The sequence below is a fragment of the Cetorhinus maximus genome, chromosome 20, assembly GCF_964194155.1.
Source record: "Cetorhinus maximus chromosome 20, sCetMax3.hap1.1, whole genome shotgun sequence".
Lineage (NCBI taxonomy): Eukaryota > Metazoa > Chordata > Chondrichthyes > Lamniformes > Cetorhinidae > Cetorhinus > Cetorhinus maximus.
Genome location: NC_135898.1, coordinates 85,545,525 through 85,564,895, shown reverse-complemented (window position 1 = coordinate 85,564,895; position 19,371 = coordinate 85,545,525). Strand labels below are relative to the sequence as shown.

General features: G+C 43.9%; 1 protein-coding gene across 1 annotated transcript in view; it reads right to left on the bottom strand.

The window, feature by feature from the left end:
- zfyve27 (zinc finger, FYVE domain containing 27) overlaps nucleotides 1-18,950 on the bottom strand; it is a 168,350-nt gene extending 149,400 nt beyond the window's left edge. The window contains exons 1-3 of the mRNA XM_078565097.1: nucleotides 18,327-18,950; nucleotides 6,974-7,044; nucleotides 5,353-5,539 (exon numbers count right to left, since the gene is read on the bottom strand). Coding sequence (XP_078421223.1) covers nucleotides 5,353-5,539; nucleotides 6,974-7,044; nucleotides 18,327-18,640 — 572 coding nt within the window. The 5' untranslated portion in view covers nucleotides 18,641-18,950. The remainder of the gene's footprint in view (nucleotides 1-5,352; nucleotides 5,540-6,973; nucleotides 7,045-18,326) is intronic.
- Nucleotides 18,951-19,371: the final 421 nt, after the last annotated feature.

Below are 19,371 nucleotides of genomic sequence, written 5' to 3'. Positions count from 1 at the left end.
AAAGAGTGGTGGAAGCAGGTTCGATTGAGGCATTCAAAAGGGAGTTGGATTGCTACCTGAAAAGAGAGAATGTGCAAGGTTATGGGGGTAAGGCAGGGGAGAGGGACTAGGTGGAATGCTCTTTCAGGGAGCCAGTGCAGGCTCAATGGGCCCAATGGCTTCCTTCTGCATTGTAAAGATACTGTGATACTGTTGCCAGAGCAGGAGCTTATGTGGTTGGAAAGCACAGGGCTGATGGGTAAATGGGATTTGATGCGAGTTAAATCACAAGCAGCAGAGTTTTGGATAAGCTCAAGTTTATGAAGGATGTAAGGTGGGCAGCCTGCAAGGAGAGGTCAAAAGTGAAGCTGTTCAATTGCAGTATTCAACTCCATTCACATCACCTCAGACAAAGTAGTCTGTGTTCACATGCAGAAAGATCTGGAAAATGGCCAGGCTTGGCCTGATAAGTGGCAGGTTACATTTGCATCACATAGGTTCCAGTCACTGATCATCTCCAACAAGCAGAAGCCTAACCATCTCACGCGAATATCCCATCACTGAGTCTCCCACCATCAATATCCTGGGGATATTAAATTAGGTCAGAGGTGGGTATCCTGAGGTAAGTGACTCACTTCCTGACTCCTCAAAGCCTCAACACCTAATAGGTAAAAGTAAGGAGAATGCTTTCCCTTTACCTGGATGGGTGCAGCACTTGGCAGCTTGACACCATTCTATAAAAAGCAGTCCATTTGACTGGCAAACTACTCATAAGCTTCAACAGCCATTCTCCCCACCACTGGTGTCTGCTGTGTGTTCTAACTACACTACAGCAAGTTGCCAAGGCTTCTATGCAGCACCTCCCCTCAGACCCACAACTTCCACATTTCCACCACCTAGAAGGGTAAGGACAACAGGCATATAGCAACACCAGGACTTCCAAATCAGGCAACAAGGTCCCCTTCAAGTCACACAACCCCACCCCACCTCCCCCCAAAACCTGGGCATATATTACAGTTTCTTCATCATCACAGGGTCAAATTTCTGGAACTTCCTACCAAACATCAGGGAGAGGAGGGGGAGAACGGGATGGAAGAGAGCTGGAGGGAGGGAGAGTGAGCCTAAGTGAGCAGGGGAGAGAAAGCAAGCGGGAGAGAGAGTAAGCGTAAGCAGGGGAAAGAGAGAGAGAAAGATCCCAAGCACAGCAGAGAGAGGGAGAGAGAGAAGGGTTTAGGGAATAAATTTTTTTTCAGTGGTTACCAGGCCTCTCATATATTGCCCCTCCCTCCATTCAACGGGACGCAGGAACACGCACAGAAATAACTCTTAGCAGCAGCAACAACCTGGACCTCCCCATCCACATGAACCTTCAAGACTCCTCAACTCACCACATGGCTCTACAAAATCCCCTCCACAACACTGATGAAACCTGGAATAAAGCTTGGGCAGAAACCGCCCTCCCAAATAAACAATCTGACCCAACATCTCAACAACCAGGCTTCAATCTCCCCCGGAGCACGTGGACACCCCTCAACAGGACACGGACAGGACATGGCTGATGTGGACCACCTGATGTGCAAGTGGCACCTCAAAACCGCGCCAGGCTGCAAATGCAGAAACCCTGACCAAACCATGGAGTACACAATAACATCTTGCCCCGACTCAGGTTTGAGGGCAACATCCTGGAGTTACACTTGCTTTCTAGCAGGGCATCGGACCATTTAGGGAACTTGGCATTAAAACTGTGACAACAGTTTCTCCTCCTAAAGCCATATGAAAGAAGAAAAAAGGGAAGAAGTTTCAAAGATGGAGCCTAGGAAGCTGTAGACGTGACCACCCATAGAGGGAGAGGAGGATGTACAAGAGGCTGGAGTTACAGGAACCAAGTTAAAGAGGGTAGCTGTAGGAGGGAAAGCAATTAAACAATTTGAGCAAAAGTGTGTTTTAAAATGAGACATTGGAGCACAGGAAGCCAGTGTTGGTCAGGACAGGGGCGATGGGTGACTGGGATTTAGCGTGGGATAGAATACAGCCTACAGAATTCTGGATAAGCTGAAATTTATGTAGGGTGGCGGCTGGAGGGCGACCAGGAGAGAATTGTAATCGTCAAATCTGGAGCTGGTATCTCAAAGCACTTCAAATATATGCACAAACAATGACAGACCAGGAAAAGACTCTCTGATCCACCCTGCCTGTTGCACAAAATTGTGATATCTTCACAATAGATATATTCTACTCCATCTGTCTGTGCTTCTCTTAAATATGGAGTCCCAGCTCTTTTAGCCTATACAAATAACAAAGATGCTTTAGACCGGGAATGATTGAGGCTTTGGAAAAGGGGGGTCATAATTTTAGTACAACAAATTACTTTGCAATATTGTTATGTACGCAACAAGATGTATTCATACAGTGCCATTGATGTAGTAAATATCCCAAGTCAGTCTTTACTGCAGGAGTTTAAAGAGGTGACAGTAACTGCCCTTGACATCAAGGCAGCATTTGACACAGTGTGGCATCAAGGAGCCCTAGCGAAACTGGAGTCAATGGGAATTAGGGGGGAAACTCTCTGCTGGCTAGAGTCATACCTAGCACAAAGAAAGATGGTGGTGATTGTTGGAGATCAGCTCAGCTCCAGGACATCACTGCAGGAGTCCCTCAACGTAGTGTCCTAGGCTCAACCATCGTCAGCTGCTTCATCAATGACCTTCCTTCCATCATAAGGTCAGAAGTGGGGAATCAGAAATGGGGATGTTCGCTGATGATTACATAATGTTCAGCACCATTTGTGACTCCTCAGATACTGAAGCAGCCCATGTGCAAATGAACCAAGCCTGGACAACATCCAGGTTTGGGCTGACAAGTGGCAAGTAAAATTTGTACCACACAAGTGACAGGCAATGACAATCTCCAACAAGAGAGAATCTAACAATCGCCCCTTGACACTCAATAGCATTACCATCACTGAATCCCCCACTTTCAACATCCTGGCGGTTACCATTGACCAGAAACAGAACTGGACTATCCATATAAATGGTTACAAGAGCAGGTCTGAGGCTAGGAATCCTGTGGTGAGTAACTCACCTCCTGACTCCCCAAAGCCTGTCCACCATCTACAAGGCACAAGTCAGGGGTGTGATGGAATACTCTCCACTTGCCTGGGCGAGTGCAGCTCCAACAACACTCAAGAAGCTTGACCCATCCAGGTCAAAGTAGCCCACTTGATTGGCACCCCATCCACAAACATTCACTCCCTCCACCACCAACGCATAGTGGCAGCAGTGTGTACCAGCTGCAAGATGCACTGCAGGAATTCACCAAAGCTCCTTAGACAGCACCTTCCAAACCCACGACCGCTACCATCTAGAAGGACAAGAGCAGCAGACACATGGAAACACCACAACCTGGAAGTTCCCCTCGAAGCCACTCACCATCCTGGCTTGGAAATATATCACCTTTCCTTCACTGTTGCTGGGTCAAATTCCTGGAATTACCTCCCTAACAGCATTGTGGGTGTACTTACACCACAGGGACTACGGCAGTCCAAGAAGGCAGCTCACCACCACCTTCTTAAGGGAAATTAGGGATGGGCAAAAAATGCTGGCCTAGCCAGAGACGCCCACATCCCATGAATGATAAAAAAAAGTTGTTTCTGTTTTCATGTTGGCTATACATAAATCTGCCACTTCCATGACAGAACAACAGAATGACAGGATCAAGTGTGTGGGGAGAAACGTGGGATAGGAAAAGGCGGAAACAGGCAAAGCAAGCACTCTGTTTGAAAACAAAAGATACAATAAACCAAAAAGAGTGACCTTTCCTCCCCGCGATAGCTTCTGAGAATTTGATAGCATGACATTGTGTTGAGGGGAAATGGTTGGGAGGAGTTTGGAGCTAAAGATCATTGAACACCCATTTCCTCAACCAGCTGAAATCAGGATGCAACATGACCAGTTTACTACAGTCTGACGGCAATCTTTGTGCTCCAAGTACCAATATCCTGTGGTCCTCTTAATTTAAAGTAATCTGATAATTTAATTGATTTTGGCATTAAAATCCCATCTATGTTGCTTAAATCCAAGTGCTGGGTAATACAAACTCTTGTGTAAAACTCTAATTTAAATTTTTACAAGTACGTGGTGGATTAAAAAAGGGCGTATATTCAAAAACTGCTGCTGTTATGGCACAGAAATCCTCTAAAAGCGAACAAGTATCTTATCTTTTTGGCCTTTGTTGGTGCCAGGGCAAGTACTTAGAAGCCTCTCAAGCCATTTAAGGAGGTTACAGTCAATATTCTCATTAATTTGCATATACTTCAAGCTTTGGATCCTAACAGAATTTCGGTGTTTCTATGTGTAACTTATTCACCAAAGACGCAGCAGCCCCAAGAATAACCCTTTTCAAAACAACAAAGTAAAAGAAAAATACAACCACAAAAACTCCACAGCTTTTGACCCATGGTATAAGGTTTGAATGCCTCAGCTGTAATGAGGGGAAAGAGATTACTGTGTCAGCCTTGACCCAGTGGATAGCACTCACATCTCTGAGTCAAAAGGTTTGGGTTCAAGCCCCATTTGCAGAAATTTGAGCACAAAATTCGGGCTCATTACACTCCCAGGGGCAGTACTGCAGGAGTGCTTGCGGTGTCAGAGGTGCCATCAAACTGCCCTCTCAGGTGGAAGTGAAAGATGTAAAAAGGATGCAAAAGGCAGTATTTCAAAGAGCAGGGGGAGCTCTCTCCATCGCCCTCACCAACATTCATCCTACAACCAGCATCGCTAAACCAGATGACCTGATCATTGTCTTGTTGCTGTGGGACCTTGCTGTGTGTGTATTAGCAGCCACACCTTTCTTTATTATTCATTCATGAGGTTTGGCATGTCACTGGCAAGGCCAGCATTTATTGTCTGTCCTTAATTGCCCCCGAGAAAGTGGTGGTGGTGAGCCGCTTTCTTGAATGCAAGTGAGTGGCTTGTTAGGCCATTTCAGAGACAAGTTGAGAATCGACCACATTGCTGTGGACCTGGTATCAGACATAGGCACAGGCCAGGTAAGGATGGCAGGTTTTCTTCCTTAAAGCACATTAATGGATCAGATGGGCGTGTATGACAATCTGATAATTTAACAGCTTTTTATTTCAGATTTATTTAGTTAATTGAATTCAAATTCTCCAGTTCCCATGGTGGGATTATTATCCAGATCACTAGCCTAGTAACATACCCCTGTGCTGCCCTTCCCTATATTTTCCTGCACTACAACAGTGACTACATTTCCAAAAGTACATTATTGGCTATAAAAAGTGCTTTGGGACATCCTGAGTTACAAATGTAAATACCATCACCGCAATGCACTATCACCAAACTGAGATAAACTCACAAAGTTTTGATTTCTACCAGAGCTTCCTGTCTGGTGATTTTGACCTTCTGAAGATCCTCTCTCCGGACACTGTGACTTTTCCGTCTCACAAGGGCCTGCTCGGTGAGCTGTTCCTGGCAGCAATCCTGCAAATACCCAAGTATGGCAGGGGTAGAGATAAATACTGCAAGCAGGATGAACCAGCCAGCTGCAGAGAAAACAAGACAATAAGTGACCACTAAGTACAAGCTTCCAAAGGAAAAAAAAAACCGCGTATGAACTTTGCACTCAAATGGAGGGATGTTTACTGCTGGGGAGAGGAGCGTTTTCAGGTAGCCTGCGTGTCAGCGTCAAGTCCTGCAAGATGGGTTAGATGAGGAGCTAAGCTTCCTCTCGTGCTCCATACAAGCATTACCAGATCAGGTGGAGCACAGGTTACATACGTGGGGTCCTAATAAATGAGTAGAATTTCTATCGCCATTCTCCCGACCTCCCGCCATGAGCTTTGGAGAAAGTCCAGAGGCAGCCATTTAGGAGACTGCTCTAGGATTTCGATCAATCTTCCGTCAAAGCTACAGCAGTAGATGTCATGCACCTTTGCATCAGGATAGCATCCCCTCTTGCACCACTGCAATGTTTTTAATTCCCGAGAACAGGCTGGGGTCTTAACCAACACAAGCAGTAAAGAACATATTAAGAACGTAAAAAGCAGGAGCAGGAATAGGCCATTTGGCCCCTCGAGCCTGCTCTTCCATTAAACAAGATCATGTCTGATCTGATCGGGGTCTTAACTCCACTTTCCTATCTGCCTCCCATAACCCTTGACTCCCTTGTAGATCGAAAATCTGTCTAACTCAGCCTCGAGTATTCTCAAATGACCCAGTCTCTACTGCTCTCTGGGGTAGAGAATTGCAAAGATTAATGACCCTCTGAGAGAAGAAATTCCTCATCTCCATCTTAAATGGGAGACCCCTTCAACACAATGGGCCGAATGGTCTCCTTCTCTGCTGCAAGATTCTATGATTATGAGATTACCAATTTAGTGCCAAGTTAATACCCTTTCAAGCCCACATGAAACTGGACTGAGTTTATCTAAATTTATTTCACATTGAAACCTTTACAGTCAGTACAGGAGACACAGGTCCAATTAATCTGGGCAGGATTAAGGCACAAGTCTAATAGGTAAAAGGTCAGTCGCCAATCACTCTCCATAATGGGGACCACTTTAGGGGAGACAGTGGGGTAGTGGTAACATCACTGGACTAGTAATGGAGAGGTCCAGCTAATGCTCTGGGGACATGGGTTCCAATCCCACCGCGGAAGCTGGTGGAATTTAAATTCAATTGATAAAATTCTGGAATTATAAAAACTAGTCTCAGTACTGGTGACCATGAAACCAGTTGAAACCAGGCGATTGTTGTAAAATCCATCTGAAGGAAATCTGCCATCCTCACCTGGTCTGGCCTACATATGGCTTCAGGCCCAGAGCAATATGGTTGACTCTTAACTGCTCTCTGAAATGGCCTAGCAAGCCACTCAGTTCAAGAGCAATTAGGGGTGGGCAACAAATGCTGGCCTTGGCAGCGACACCCATATCCCAGGAAAGAAGAAAAAATAATTAATTTAACGATTCACATCTTACCTTCACTGAGTGTCAGGAATAACACGTTGAGTGTGACACAGCACATCATGGAGCATTTGGGTGCTTTCCACCTGCAAAATAGTAAGCTTGATTAAGAAATCTGGCAGCATCCCTTTGCCCGAATTAGTAAGGTCCTTAATAATACGCCAACTTCAGGGTACATATTGACTGCAGCTACCTGCCCAAGACTGGCAGCTACAGTTTCATTGAAGCAAAGCTGCAACCATAGCTTATCAAATCGTAGACACAAACAGGGCAGGAAGAGGCTATTTGGCCCATCGTGCCTGTAACAGCATGCTGAAGTGGCCGTCTGATTGGTCCCACTCCCCTGCTCTTGCCCATAGCTCTGAAAATTTCTCTTTTTCAAGCATACATCCAAATTCTTTTTGAAACCCACTATTGAATCTGCTTCCACCATCTTTTCAAGCAGTGCATTGCAGATCCTAGCTACTCGCTGTATAAAATAAAAATCCTTACCTCCCTCACTAGTTCTTTCACCAACTACTTTAAACCAGTGTCCTCTGGCTATCAGCTGTCCTGCCACTGGAATCAGTTTCTCACTTATTTACTCAGCCAAACCTCCTCATAATTGTGAACACCTCCCTTCAAACTTTCCTTAACCTTCTCTGCTCCAAGGAGATGTGGGGTCAGTCAGGATCTCAGTTCATTATCCTTTGACTCCACATTAAAAACTGCATTGATGGGGATATCTGGCTGGGAGACAGCAGAAAATTTAACGGCAGCTATCCCACTCTCGACTAAAAAGCCTTTGTTCATCAAATAAACTTTCAAGTTGCACAAAAAATAGAATTACCCAGTGCCTTGTTCTGGTCAAGGCTGTTGAATCGCTTTCTGATTTTCCTACGCAATACAGGCCCTCAAAATTTAAACAATGTCATAAAATATCACAAATGCAAAATTATTATAAATTTGGAGAAAAACCAGGAGGGAAAAAGTATTTATAGCCATTACATTTGAACATTAAAATTGACCTCTTGCTTCTCATCAAAAAGAAACGTATTTATTAATGATACATCTGGAATATAATTTACTCACACTACCATTTAATGGCAATTCAGATTAAACTGATAGGGAAGGAACATCGAATACAATAGGTTCATTATCTTGTCCATCATTCCAGTATTCCTAAAGGTGCTGGATCAGGTTATACCAGTAAAACTCATCATTTTATTTTCTTTAAAAGGTGCATTTGTAGCATAACTGCAGCACCAGTGGAAAATGGTAAAGGGTAGATGAAGAGATTTCTAATTATGCAGCAAGTTATGATGATTTGGAATGTGCTACCTGAAAGGGTGGTGGAAGAACATTCAATAGTAATTTCCAAAAAGGGGATTGAATATCTAATTGAAAAGGAAAAAATTTGCAGGGCTACGGGGAAAGAATGGGGCAGTAGAACTAATTGGATAGCTCTTTCAAAGAGCCCGCACAGGCATGATGGGTCAAATGGTCTCCTTCCGTGCTGCATGATTCTGTAATTATAGTATAAATGCAGTCGAAACATGGAGTCAGGTCCACTCTAACCCCGCAAAGCGGAGTTGGATTTTTGGAAGGTGCAGAATCAGACCTCTTTCAAGTTAGCTTGGACTATGACACTGGACTTACATTCTGTAAGTTTAACTTCAACGCTTTAAAGGGCTAAAACAAAATGAGTTTCAGGCAGCATGAAACCAATTCAAGCCGAGTGGAAAACTAGAAAAGAAATTTACTTGGAAAAACTGAGCAGGCCTGACAGCGTTGGCGGAGAGAAATACAGTTGACGTTTCCAGTCCGTATGACTCTTCACCAGAACTTCACCATTCTGGTGAAGGGTCATACGGACTCGAAACGTTAACTGTATTCCTCTCCGCAGATGCTGTCAGGCCTGCTGAGTTTTTCCAGGTATTTTTGTTTTTGTTTCGGATTTCCAGCATCCGCAGTTTTTTGCTTTTAAACAAATTTACTTGCAATTCTGAAATAACCGGCACTCTCACTGGAAGGCCAACGATGGACAAACCCTATGAAATTGGAGGGGCAAGCTGTATAGTGTGGGAATTCTGCAGCAGGCTTCACTTAGTGAACTAGAAGGGCTTTGTGCTAATACCAACAAATGGGAGGTAGAGAAGTAATTCAAGCCAGTGAATCCACGGAAAGCATGCGGCCCAGATCTGATCAGCGGGAAAATTCTTAATGAACGCGCTCATCATTTGGCAATTAACTCTCTCTCCGGTCTTTCAGAAATTCTTTGACATGCGCGCTGCTGGAAATCAGCCATCATCGCCCTGGTTGCTAAGAAGTCGCGACCAGTTGAGCTGAATGATTATCGAACAGTTGTTCTTGCATCGATAGTCATGAAGTATTTTTTTTTAATTTATTCTTTCATGGGATGTGGGATGTCACTGACAAGGCCAGCATTTGTTACAAATCCCTAATTACCCTTGAACTCAGTGGCTTGCTAGGCCATTTCAGAGGGCAGTTAAAAGTCAAGCACATTGCTGTGGGTCTGGAGTCACATGTAGGCCAGACCAGGAAAGGATGGCAGATTTCCTTCCCTAAAAGGGCATTATTTCAAGCACGTTGTGTCAAAGCGTCTTTTAGATCCTCTTATTCCACATTTGATCAGTTATAGTCTGCCTATCAATCTCATAAATCAGTGGACGATGCTGTTCTGACCTTGGTCCATCTAATCCAACAACACACGGATAGATTAGGCAACAATGCTCTTTGTTGATTTCTCTTCAGATTTTAATACCATGAAACCAATCGAGTTTATTGAAAAATTGAAAAACCTTGATGTCAATCCTACTCTCGTACTCATTGATTTCCTTCACAACAGGGCCCAATTGGTGTTAATCCCTGGGATTTACTCGGAGCCCATGTTAACGAATACTGGATCTCCTCAGGGGTGTGTGCTGTCACATTTACTTTTCATCCTCTGTATGAATGATTGTTGATCAGAGAGCACAGCAACGTAACGATCCTCAAGTATATGTTGATGATAGGGTGCTTGTGAGTATCATGAAGAATAATGAAGTAAACTATAGGAACTTCATGGAGAAGTTGGCAAAATGGTGAGATAACAATTCTCTTAAACGGAACGAAAACAAGAGAAAATAACTAATTATGGACTTTAGGATAAAGCCAGTTAATGACATTGTTCCGGTGAAGATTCAAGATGTGGGCATTGAAGTAGTTACTAACTACAAATACCTAGGTGTCTAAGCAGATGATTGTACCCTTTAATTCAACCTGTGTACAGCTGTGGTGGTCAAGGGGCATACATAATTATACTACCTCAGAATTAAATTCCTTTTGAGTAGATCCTACAATTGTGAAACTCTTCTCTACGGCTGCAGCTGAGAGTGCTATCTTTTTCGGATGTCTCGCCTGACATTGTCGTCTTAGGAAAGCCGGCTCTTTAAGGTTCTTTATTGAACCAGGGTATTTGAAGAGCAGATCTTTCTTGATTAAATCTGCTCAAAGAATTTTGATGAAAGTAAAGAGTGTCACGAACGAGGGGAATTACCACGTCTCAGTATTGCAGCTGACTGCATTCAGGGAAAAGGCTACAATCCCACAGATGCAGAACAAAATTGGTTCCTGAACTCATTTGTGCCCTTCTCAATAAAGGACTTTTAACTGGAATTCAACGTATGGATGAGGATATGCATTCGGTGAGGCTCACTGACTGATTATTTTAATGTACTGGAGTAGTTTTTAATACATATTTAATTAAAGTTAGATCTCTGTGATAGGGTCATTCTCTTTCATTGTTATTATTCATTTATATGCATTTTTTTAAAAACTGAACAAGCAATGTACCCAATGTCCCAAATTATTTATACACACACACCAGAATTCCCCTACCAGAAGTTTAATTTATAAATCCAGACGGTATCAGGTTCTTCATGAACAGGAATAACCACACCCCTTGACTTGACTAAAGGTTTCAAGATATTAAGGAGAGCTGATAGAGAGAAACTATTAACACTGGTCGGGGAGTTTAAGGCCAGGAGACATAGTCTAAAAAAATTAGAGCCAAATCTTTCAAGAGTAAAGTTTTAAAACATTTACATGCAAAAGGTGGCAAAAGTTTGGTACTCTTCTGCAAACACCAGTTCATGCTAAGTCAATTGTTAATTTTTAATCATAGATTGATCAATTTTTGTTAACCAAAGGCATTAAGGGATATGGGGCAATGGCTGAGATAAACTGGGGAACTTCCCAGGAGCTCTGCCTTAGGGCCCCACTGCCAACCTAGTCTGGTCAATGCGACATAGATAAATTGGTGGAGTGGGCAGATAGGTGGCAGATGAAATTCAATACGGAGAAGTGTGAGCTGATGCATTTGGTAGGAAGAACATGGACAGACAATATAAAGTAAGGGGCGAAATTTTGAAGGGGGTGCAGAAGCAGAAAGACTTGGGTGTATATATGCATAGATCATTGAAGGTGGCAGGACAGGTGGAGAGAACAGTTAATAAAGCATATAGTATCCTGGGCTTTATTAATAGGGGCATAGAGTACAAGAGCAAGGAGGTTATGCTGAATTTATATAAGACACTCGTTTGACCTCAGCTGGAGTATTGTGCACAGCTGTAGGTGCCACATTATAGGAACGATGTGAACACATTGGAAAGAGGGCAGAAAAGGTTTACAAGAATGGTTCTAGGAATGAGAAACTTCAAAAGACAGATTGGAGAGGTTCCTTGGAGAGAAGGCAGCTAAGAGGAGATTTGAGAGACATGCAAAATCATGAGGGGGCTGGGCAGAGTAGATAAGGAGAAGCTTATCCCGCTCGTAAAAGGATCAAGAATGAGAGATCACAGATTTAAAGTGATTTGCAAAAGAAGCAAGTGTGACATGAGAAAAAACTTTTTCACATGAGTGTTTTGGGTCTGGAATGCACTGCCTGGAAGTGTGGTGGAGGCAGGTTCAATTGAGGCATTCAAGAGGACATTAGATGATTATTTGAATAGAAACAATGCACAGGGGTACGGGGAAAAGGCAGAGTAATGGCATTAGGTGATAATGCCATTTGGAGAGCCAGTGCAGATACGATGGGCCGAATGGCCTCCTTCGTTAAAATTCTGAGATTCTGTTACATTTAAAGAAAAGTGGTCAAGTGTGAGGACACTATCAAGCAATTCCTAGAAACAACTTTTAAACAAGGTGGATATAGATAAAAGGAGATTATTAGCCCATCTTAACTCATCCATCCAGAAAGGAACAGCAGATTCACCCCACAAAGTAGATAAGGTTTTCATTTGGCAAGAGTATTCAAAGTTACAGGATGGTGTTAAGGCACACATCAACCATGATCTAGTTAAATAGAACAGTCTAGAAGGGCTAAATGGCCTACTCCTGCTTCCATGCTCCCTCAATCCCTCTCCCGCCCATTTGCTACTATCTAATTGAATGACACGCCCTGGTAACTTATTTCACAACTTGCCTTTGAGTAAAATAAATCTGCCCAATTTCCCTTCTAACTTTTAAAACTTCTCGCTCCTGGAATTTAAAACCCAAACAAATTATTTGCAAGTGTGAACAACCACGCCAACAGAAACCTTGCTCAACCAGTTGCTGCAGTGTGCTTCCCCTGATGGTCAGCTGACTCAGTGAGTAAGCTGAGTACCCTTGGTGTACCAGGGCAGTTGCTGACTATCACAATCTGAAGCAACCAGAAGTGAGCAATGATGACCCATGGGGATGTTGCAATGGAAAGACAATAGAGTCTCAAAGCAAGTGCAACAAAGGACTTTCATCACTAAACTGAAGCTAACTGTTCTGCCGAAGGGCCATGAAGGTTCGAAACGTAAACTGATTTCTTCTCCGCCGATGCTGCCAGACCTGCTGAGTTTTTCCAGGTAATTCTGTTTTTGTTAACTGTTAACAGCCTATTTCAAAAGAGATAAAGGAATGCCTCAGTACATGAATACTGATTGCATGGAATTTGTGCGTTAAAAAAGAGAATCTGCTTCTATTGGATATAAAGGAAAATGAAAGACTTGCATTTCAATAGTACAATTCATAACCCCAGGCTGTGGAGGATCAACCATTGAGTATGTTCAAGACAGAGATCGATAGATTTCTAGATATTAAAAGACATCAAGGAATATGGGGATAGTGCGGGAAAATAGTGTTGAGGTAGATGATCAGCCACAATCTGGTTGAATGGCACAGCAGTTTCAAGGGGCCAAATGGCTTACTCCAGCTCCTATTTCCTATGTTCCCAGGGAAGAATGTTGGCTACAACACCAGAAGAATGTCACATTCTTCTGTGAATAGTAATGTGGGATCTTCAATGTCCATTTAAGCAAGTGAGTGTGAAGAGTTTTTAAGTTTTTCCCACATTTTTCATATCATCAACAAGGATATGACTTTTGGACTTTTAAACTGCTGAGTTAAGTGTAAAACCCTGCAGACAGGAGGCTAGGCCCATGAAGGCCTGGAACTGGACATGCCCGGGCTTGTTGAGTGCAGTGTGTTTTTTTTTGCCTGAAACCATACGAGAGGAGACAGAATACGCATTCTTCCCTTTAAAACAATCAAACCAGAGAAAGACTTCATGTTACACAAAACTAAAGCCCATCAAAATCTTGCATAAATAATCGCTACTAACTACTAAGGCAGGAAGGCACAATCGATGCGATTATGCGAACCCATCAATACTCCACACATACAATGGCTTTCAGTTCAAAACTAGTTACGGGGGCAGGAAGACAATGATAAACATCATGCGAGCCCATTAAAAACGAGACAACAATCACCGGGGGAAGCCCACCAAAATCAAACAAAGAACTAACCTTGATTTGGATTCCGATAAGAAATTCGAAAGACAGTATAACTGGCCCAGTCAGTTACGAAGGAGAGAGAGAGAGAAACCAGCTAGCAGGAGGGGGTGGGCAGTTTTGAAACGGTTGAAACAGAGTTTAAGCAAGAAGATCTGGAGGTTTGCAGGCCCGCAGGCAACATCATGGCGAGGGGTACGGGGTGGCAGGCTCAACTGAAGACAACAAGGCCGCAACCGCAGCCCTCCACGAAGATCGGCCATCCACAACCGCGTCCTCCACTCAACTGAAGAACCTTCGCAGATTCCACAGACCAGGACCACGTGGGGACGGCAGGCCCCAGAGGACACAAAGAGCGCACCCCAAAACTGCAACCGGCTTACCTGGCTGGATTTCGAACTGTCAAGGAGCCCTGGGTTGGTGAGCATGATCCCTGACCTCTCCTAGTTCAATTTAGTTAGGTTTTGGGGGTGGGACGAGGGTAAGGGGATTAGTAGCGTGATTTTCCCTCGTTATGCCGTGTGTTCCCCATTATTAACTAAGTGTACTTTGTAAATCTGTATAATCTCAGTGTAATCCTAATGTTATGAGTTCATTTGTGACTTCAATAAATTTTCTTGCACCAAACCCAGTTGTCTGATGCACTTTGTCACAACCCCCAAATAAGTCCAAGGTCTAGAACCCAGGGAGTGGGAGCGATTCGAACCACTCAGAAGTGAAACTGACACAACACCACCACCCCCTACAAATGAGGCACCGCAGGTAGATGAGACACTGGTTCTAGGTTTCGCCCGGAGGTCAGAACTAAAGCTCTGCCGCTGTGCCGCACTGGAGCGTTGTCTCAAATATCATAACCTTCTGACCAACTAAGCCAAGGTAAGTATACAAACACTCGGCCTAGCGACGTGAAACCTTTCACTGTTCATTACTGTTCACTTGCAAGAATGGGCCTATTGTTCACTGAGTAGAAAAAAATTGCTCCTCACTGAAAAAAGTCATTCAAAGGTACAGTCAACAGCAGATGTCCCTATCAGCGACACTCGAGTACGCACAACCTGACTAGCCTGGAATTAATGGCATTTAGTGCCAGGCCAGGAACACATTTACAGGTGCCCTGTACAGATACAGATATCAACAAAATTAAATACCAGGATTTTGGAACACTGCCTTGCTTCTATGTCCAATGCCCTTAATATCTCCCTCCCTTGCTGCTCCCTCTAATGTAGCATACATAAGCCATGGTCACCACGCTGTGAACCAAAAATACAATGTTCCCTCTAAGCCGTGCAGGCATGAATCAGGAACGCACCACGCAAGGAACAAACAGGCAGGCCGCTCACAAACAACAAGCCCTTTCAGATGCACGCTTGTGCAACTAGTCAGCCACACACAGCAAATAGTCTACAATAACTTTTATTTCTGTAGCACCTTTAATGTAATAAAACATCCCAAGGCCCTTCACAGGTGCATTCGGGGCATTATAAAACAAAATTAGACAGCAAGTTGCAAAAGGCAAGGTCAGATGACCAAAACCTTGGTCAAAGGGGTAGGTTTAAGCGGTGCCTTAAAGAAAGGAAGCAAGATAAGAGGGGTGGAGATGTATACGGAGGGTATTGCAGAGCTTAGGCAATTGAAAGCATGACACCAATGGTGGGATGATTAAGATTGGGGATGCTCAAGAGACCAGGATTAGATAAGCGCTGATACTGGAGGCTTGTGAGGCTACAGGAGATTACAGAGCGAGGGAAGGATTTGAAAACAAAGGTGAGAATTATAAAATCAAGACATTGCTTGACGGAAGCCAACACAGGTCAGCGAGCAGAGAGGTGTTAGGTGAACAGGGCTTGGTGAGTTAGGACAGGAAAGTTAGAGGGAACATTGCTATGGAGTCTCACTCACTAATTTGTGTTGCTTTGTGAAAGAGTTTTTTTTCTGAAGGCTTGTAAAGGGAAGGGGAGGAACAGTAACAAACCAGTTCCATTCCTGCACTTGCCCAGGCTACTGTGGAGCAGACCGAACTTTACCAGTGTGACTGAGAGCACACAGCTGACAAGGTAAAGAACCTTCATGTTCAGTTTTGGAAAGCAAGCAGGAAACTGTGAGAACCAAAGATGATTATAATTTGTCCATCAAAACTGAGCTATGTAAGTGCTTTGGAAAAACTCCCTAATTAGCGTTCACTGGACAATCACAAGCTACATTCCAAGTTGCGCAATTCACTTCAGTAAATTTCTTTGTGAGTTCTAACAAGATTACTGAACTATTCGTAAACATTGAATTAACTTCATTACAGTTACTTTACTATAAATTTCAGAACAAGACAATAAGAAATAGGAGGAATAGGCCACTTGTCCTCTCAAGCCTGCTCCACCATTCAACAAGATCAAGGCTGATTTTCTATCTCAATTCCACCTTCCGCTGTACTCCCATATCCCCTAATTCCCTTGGTATCCCAAAACCTATCAATCTCAAGTGTTGAACATTCTCAATGACTGAGCAACCACAAGCTCTCTGGGGCAGAGATTTCCAAAGATTCACAACCATCTGAGTGAAGAAATTTCTTCTCATCTGTCCTAAAGGGCCGACCTCTTCCCATGGCTGTGACCGTGTGCTCTAAATTCCCCAGCTGTGGAGAAACTTTTTTTTTCCCAACACTGTACTATCTTCCTGCAATTAAATCACCAGTATGAAATATACCATAATTGAGGCTCTTATTGGGACAGGGGTGGCCCACATTTCTTGAACTAGCCAATTTAAACAAATGAGGTTTGATGACAATTGACATAATTTATTGTCCACTGTCCTTCTGCAGTCTCTGGTGACTTCGCATGTTTGTTCATTTAGCATGTTTCACATCTTCAAGACAACCTAAAGTGCTTCCCACTCTTGCTGCTCCCCTGGTACACTGTACACCTCTGGAACTCATGCCTGGAACGCACAGTGATGACCAGGCTGCACATTTGGTTCAAACACCTCACAAGGCACCACCTCGCACTCTCAGCAGCTAAATCCTCTTACTATTTCAGGATCCAAATCCTCTTACCATTCCAGGACAAGGACAACTGGCTTACAAATTTAATCATGCGATTCTGACATCATAAACTAGTAGAGCTGGTGTGGAATATACAGACCAGCAGGACCCAGAGGTTACTTGGAAGCCCTATACTCATGAAGATGAGCATTAACCTTTTTTTTTTTAAACAGTGCTTGCAGTATACAGAACAATAGCATCAATCATACTGCGACCTATTTCACCAGTCAGTTGTACACAACAGTGAAATTAAAACATGCAAGGCCACTCTGACTCTGAACAAGAGAACCTTTAGCTTATTTCATTCAGCCTTCTAAAATACCAAACCTACCAGTGCCCGTTACATCCATTAGCACTCAGCTGTCATGTAAATGCATCAAGCATTTGGGTGCCTGCCCCAGCTCAGTGGATGGCATCTGCAATGCAGGTGGCCATGCACGTGGTCAAGTCCCACTCCAGAGACTTGGAACACAAAATCCAGGGCTGAGACTCCAGTGTAATACTGAAGGAATGTTGCACTGTCTGAGGTGCCATCTTTTAGAGATGGTGTTAAACTGAGGCTCCATCTGCCCTCTCAGGTGGATGTAGAAGATGCCATGGCACTCTTCAAAGAAGAACAGAGGCACCCCCCTTTGGTGTCCTGGGCCAATATTAATCCCGCAGTCAACATCACAGAAACCAAATTATCCGCTCATTAGTCTATTATTGTTTGTGGAACCTCACTATGCCAAAATTGACTTCAGCATCGCCACAGTGAATTTAATTCCTAAGTACTTCACTGGCTGTAAAACAATTTGGGCATCCTGAGGAATTATGTTCTTTCTTTCCTGCCAACCAATTCCAGTTGTTGATGACCTTTTTCTTCTCAAAAAAGAAGAGCTTCCACATCAAACGCACTTCCAGTTACCTCTTATACTTTATATTCCTTGAGCAAATCAAAAAATAAAGTGGCGTGCTGGAGAGACCAATGTAAAGAATCCGTAGAGATGAGTGATACAGAAGCTGTAGGTATATGTAGCACATAAGTGAAAGATGTTAAAAAGGTATTATCAGCCAATAAGCTATACGTCTTATTCTGCAATATACTACGATACAACAATAAAAATAAAACACTTCTCAATTTGATTCTTGTGATGACAGTCATCAGATTTACAATTCCTAAGCCAAACCTGTTAACAGTCAAGTATATTCCGCAAAACTAGCTGAAAGTTTAACTGGGCTCAAGGTGCCCGACAAACTATTTTCTGTTGGCTAACAAAATTTGCTTCAAAACACATTGCTGTACGATGAAAAATATCACCTTCATCAAACAACTCATGTTCATTCCAGGCTCTTTAACCTAATCCAGCAGCCCCCACCCCCCCCCCCCCCACACACACACACACACACACACACACGAGAATAAGAAACTGTGCCCTTTAATTCACTGAATAAAGAAAAGCCATCATCCAGAAAGTAACAAAAGAAAAACTGCAGACCATCGGGTGACAAATCTAAAACAGGAAAAAGATCATTCAAAATATAAACACCACACCTGATTAAATACTTCACCATCTCCCAGAAGTCGTACAGCGGCTCCGCAAAGAGCTCCAGTCTCTTGAAAGCCACCACCAGGCTCAGGAGGTCGAAGGTCTGAGGGGGCTTGGGTCTGGTCCTGAGCTCTGCTGCTGCGGGGTTGCTCTCTGGCTCGGGGAGGGGGCTGCTGGCACTGAGAGGGGAGCTGCTGGGGCAGGTGACAGGGCTGGTGGTGGTGGCAGTGGGGCTCCCAGCAGAGTTCCTCCTCTCTCCCCCACTCTCTGCTGCTCCAGCAGCCTCCCAGGTAGGAACAGTGCCCAAAGCAGGCTGCATAGCTCCCAATATATTATCTATTTAAATATATAAATATATATAAATATATAAGATATATATAGAAGTAATAGATATTATAGAATTATTTCAAATAAAATTTTGGTCTGAATGCTGCAATGGTACTAAAGCCCTGCTCTGTGAACACAATACTAAGCTGGTGGACTGGGGGGTGGGGGGAGAGGAGGGGTAGACTGGGGTCACTGAGGGGTCACGGCGTTGCTAGGAGACGGGCTCGGTGACGGCCATGTTGCTCTCGGACGCTCCGGTAAGTCCTCGCTCGCTCGCTCGCTCCCTCCGCCTGATCTCTGCCGTTGTCTCGGTGCCGGCGCCCAGCTTGTTGCCGTGTGTTGATGGAGCCGCCTCCTTCTTCTTCCTCCTCCGCCCTCTCTCGCTCCCTCAGCCAATGGCCGCCCCGGCCAGAGCAATCGAGCTCCTTTCCCCCCTCCCCCCGCCTCCAATCGGTCTACGGCAGCTCGATGAGGTCATGCGTTGGCCAACCTCGATCGCGTTTGTATCATTGACCAGGGTTTAACATCTTGTGGGCGTTTGGGCTGCCCGCTTTGGTTAGGAGTGTTCCTGGAGGTTTCATCACATAACCTCTCAATCCACCGCCTGGGCCAGTCAAATAGCCTTCCCCATACCACTCATCTACCATATTTTATATAATTAACAAATGTGTTTAAAGGAATTAAAATAAACATTTTCTTTAACGACCCATGATCTTATGTACA